The sequence below is a fragment of the Camelina sativa genome, chromosome 13, assembly GCF_000633955.1.
Source record: "Camelina sativa cultivar DH55 chromosome 13, Cs, whole genome shotgun sequence".
NCBI classification, from domain to species: domain Eukaryota; kingdom Viridiplantae; phylum Streptophyta; class Magnoliopsida; order Brassicales; family Brassicaceae; genus Camelina; species Camelina sativa.
The window spans coordinates 4,484,980-4,489,409 of record NC_025697.1 but is presented as its reverse complement, the minus strand read 5'-3'; the positions used below and the strand labels follow the sequence as shown (position 1 = coordinate 4,489,409).

General features: G+C 41.5%; 1 protein-coding gene across 1 annotated transcript in view; it reads right to left on the bottom strand.

The window, feature by feature from the left end:
• Positions 161 to 4,430, bottom strand: part of LOC104735119 (trafficking protein particle complex II-specific subunit 120 homolog) — a 6,270-nt gene continuing 2,000 nt past the window's right edge. The window contains exons 4-10 of the mRNA XM_010454842.2: positions 3,957 to 4,066; positions 3,812 to 3,871; positions 3,341 to 3,629; positions 2,869 to 3,158; positions 1,756 to 2,636; positions 740 to 1,645; positions 161 to 630 (exon numbers count right to left, since the gene is read on the bottom strand). Of these exons, the coding sequence (XP_010453144.1) occupies positions 407 to 630; positions 740 to 1,645; positions 1,756 to 2,636; positions 2,869 to 3,158; positions 3,341 to 3,629; positions 3,812 to 3,871; positions 3,957 to 4,066 (2,760 nt within the window). The 3' untranslated portion in view covers positions 161 to 406. The remainder of the gene's footprint in view (positions 631 to 739; positions 1,646 to 1,755; positions 2,637 to 2,868; positions 3,159 to 3,340; positions 3,630 to 3,811; positions 3,872 to 3,956; positions 4,067 to 4,430) is intronic.

The following is a 4,430-nucleotide window of genomic DNA, read 5'->3' as shown; positions in this document are numbered from 1 at the left end:
AAGAAAAAAATGCATTACAAATATACGAGCTTAGGAGAATTTAAGTGTCTATTTCAATAAATGGTAATTTATTTGTAGAGGTGGAAGTTATGGCCAATTGTTATGGGGAGTATAATGGTATAATCGTTCTTTTATCATTAAAAACTGAACTTACTGAGCGGAGTACAAACAATTTACTTTGAGAAGAAAGGTCTCAGAACTGAGGCCATAAAATTCCAAAAAGAAAAAAAGCCATACAGAATATGCATGATGATCATATGATGCTCCAAGGCAAAAAAAAAAGAGACACAGAAACACACACACAAGCATATGATATATAAGACCCATTACTTGAACCAGAACTTTAATTGATTCTCGTGAACTCAACAAACATAGTAAAATCCAGATTTGGATGGGTAAAAACGGATCACAGTGCGCCTCCAACAACACGGACATGAAATGGCGGTCCACGACAAAAGATGGGTTCGTTTGGAGATGCGGTTCGTGCTCTTGCTCTGAGTACATTGTTAGCGTCTTCAATTACAGCTGCTGCTACCATCGTGTACTCTCCTGGAACAAGGAAGTAGAGTGAGAAACAGTGTCTTGCTTCTTGCAGCGGCGCAACTTCCATTGAGATTCCACTAAGAGCACCTGACAAAAGAAGTCACGGACATGTATAAGCCCACCTTCTACACACGGCTATAATGGCCGCAAAAATCTATGTCACACAATTGTTATTACTTAACGACAGGGATTTTACCAGCCCAGAGGACAGTGGCATCAGCTCCTTCAGTGCAGTTCTGTCCAGCTACGTCCCTGCAAGTAACACTTAGATTCAACTTGATAGCTTCGCTTGTGTTATTGCGAACCAGAACCTCCATAGGAGTGACTTCATGTGACAGAACAGATCCCGTTGGAAATGGAGACTGAGCCTTTGTCTCAGAGTCCGTCTCCAGACTGTTTCTGACCAGTCTGAAACCAAATGTTAGCGGATCTGGGAGCAAAACATCCATCACTGTTGTCTGGAGAGCTGTCTGAATTGCATCCTTGATGTCCAGTTCTCCTGAGCTGTTCCTTCCTGATTGCCACCGGACTTTTATTTTCGAAATGAGATTCTTGATCAATGTGTTTATCTCAGCTTTCGTGTTCTTCTCTGAGAAGCTCAGATTTCTACTACTTGAAGGGCTACCAGGCGGAGGGTCCTTTGTGAAGAACGAACCATCAAGAACCGGTAGCTTAAAATGTTCCAATGGAATCAGTACCCTAGCAGAATAGTCCCGGTCGATTCTTGTTTTTGGGTATTCATACTCTGGAGAATCTTGCACTGGTGAAGAATCATCTTCCTTGGCAGAGTTTTCCAGCTGAACGAAGACACTAATTTCAAAAACAACATCTGTTGGGTTAGATAACTCAAGTTCAAGAAACCGTAGTCCCCAGCTTCCCCTAAAGGGATTGATCTTGACAAGGCTGTCTGTATTGCTCTCTCTTTCAATGTCTTCATCCCGAAGGTTGTCACTCACATGTGCAGGGATTTCCATGGAAAGCAAACGAGCTTTCACAAAAGACAAACCTTGCAAAACACAAATTTGTAAGGGAACAACAAGACGTCTTCCCGGTGGCAGGACAGATTCTTTTTCCTGGGAATCCCCATTGTTAGACAACGGCCCTGCAAAAAATATGAATACACAAATGCTTTTAGTAATAGTCGTCGTGAAGTTACATGAAGCACTGCAAAAGTAATATATCAGACAAACACGTCAATGAAGAAACGAGTACCTGCATAGTGAATAAGCAATGACGGGCTGGTTCCGTCTTTTGGTCTTCCAGTGTTACTTACAGCGTTCCTCCCACTACTAACAGCATTGTCAGAATCCGTTGGTCCCACATGCCAAGCTTTTAAAGTCACACGCAGAGTCACTTGTGCCCCAGGTTTCAAGGGAAGAGCAGACTGTAAAGCTTCATCTGCTATCGAGATAACAGCATCCTGATTCTTTCCAGAGAGCGAGACATGTGCTTGTTCTATTGGAACTGTGCCAGCATTTGCAAAATTTATACACACCTCACGAATTTCACCTTCATATAAAATAATTGCACCATCACCACCAACAACATTAGCCACAAGGAGGGGCAATGGCGGTACAACTGAAATGTTAGGAACAATTACATGTCGCAGCTTTGCAGATCCACAGGATCTGAAAGGGTCAGAAAATACAAGTCCTTGTGCTGCTCCAAGAAGCAGATTGTCAACATCCCTGAAAACATGTTCAGTGATTACACCAAAGCAGTGAACTGTGCATCCTGGAATTGTAACTGGTCCTACTGCTGTTGGAATACCAGATAATGTGATCACTTTTGCGGAGTTAGGGGGAATGTCCACACTGACAGGAAACGCATCAAAGTTTTTTGAGTGAGCTGAGAGATAAATACTATCAATCCTTAAATCGAAGCAACAAGGATTTGCTAACTCCACTAAGACCTGAACTGGTTCACCAACCACCCAAATCAATTCCTGCTTGCTACTTTCGTTGGCATCTCCTTTGCTGAAAGGAGTATAAATAAATGGCCCCGAAGGAGCAGATCCTGTCCACCAATCTTCTCTTGCTGGATTGCGTTTTACGATGTCCACTTGGGAGGAATGGAGTGGGAAAGAGAATAGCCTGAAAGATCAATTAAAATAATGCTTAAACGACCCATAAAATAAAATTTGTCAGAGTCAGCTACGAAGCAAATATAGAACAAGATCCTGGAATATAAACACAGATTGGGCAAATATGAAGCCAAGAGATGGATGAAAGTGATTATTAGTCTGATCTTGTTGGTCTACTTGAAGTGTGAGAAAATTTGATAAAACATCCCCGAAAGCAAAAGGTCGACAGCTGACAAAAATACCTTACAAATGGCAAGGCAGGGTCAGCACACCGAGTTCCTGAAGGCAATCTTTCGGCTGAATTTGCAAGGGAATTAGCAAGTCCATTTTGACCTGAAGGTGTAATTAGAGGATAATGCCACCTCAGAAGCCTCGCTGCAGCACTCCATGCAGCAAGGGGATCTCCAGCGCGAACAGCAGAGAGGAGTATCTCCCTAAGCACAACCATCTGCAAAGTGCTCCACTGAGACTCGAACAGTGAGACAATTGAATGATGATGCATTTTTCCAGCATCAGGTTGGCGCCCAGTTTCCTTTACCAACAAACACGAGAAATTATTATAGGAAAAGTAAACATCAAAGTATGATACATGGAGAAACGCCAAGATCGTGAACGGTGATGGTACTAATAAAAATTCTACGGCAAACCATGGTTATGAATAAGGCTCAATCAACTACAAGAGAAGAAAAATAATTCTTATGCTGTCAAACTCACATTGTAAACAGAAAGTTTTGACATGGATGCCCTGCTTTGGATTCTATATGCATCAGTTGTCATAGAGAGAACTTGCATGGCACTGATAGCAGCCAATCGATTGTCTTGCTGCAAATACAATTGGGCGACCTGCCTACAGAAGAAGGCTGCTTTCCGTTGATAACCAAGCGCTCCAAATAAACGTGCTACTTCAACATACAATATGAGCCTATCACTGGCATCAATTAAGGACTTTGCACCATCGGCAGCATTGGTTAATAGCTCTACTATTTCCTTAGCCAGTTCTCTCCTGTACAAAGAAGCCATTGTAATAATGATTAAAATCATAGAAATATGTGATTCAACCAGAAGGAAGGAAAAAAGCCTCCTACTGAGCAAAATCACAGCAACCACAAACTAAGCAGCGTACTGAAGGCAAAATAGGAAGCTACATCATTATAATTTCCAGAAATAAAAGGCGTACAATGATACCTGCAAAGGAATCTGGCCAGTTTAAGGGTAGCTTCGAGTTCAAAGCTCAAGGGCGAAACTCTGCAAGGAAAATAGTTGATTGCTATTTCGTAGTAGTAATAAGTTTACTGAAGAAGAGTGCCAAACAGGTAATACGTAGAATTACCTCTGAGCAATTTCTTGAATAAATGACTTTCTGTAGTGTAAGATAACATTAGTGTACCGATATCTAACTTCATCTTCTAAAGCCACATCCCGTTGACCCATCCGATCTACCTAATATTAAGAAAACATAATACTTAGGTGTTGTAAATAAATAAAGAGAGACAGATGAGAGCAATTTCATATTCAGTGCATATCAGATAAAAAGTACATTCAGTATCCACTTTTTTGGCTATAATGCTATAAAAAACGTAAGAACAATGCAACATAAAGCCTTACCAGTAAGGCACAAACACTGCCTTCCAAGGCACCTGCATACCAGAAGTAATCTCCTGTCAATCTGGCCAGTTCTAGAGCAGTAGAATAGTGAGCATTGGCATCAACAGGTGAACCAGCCAACAAAGAATAGTCTCCTATCGTTTTTTGTGCACGTCCAAGCCTACGCTTTTTGGCCTTGATAACCTGCATTAGACCAAAC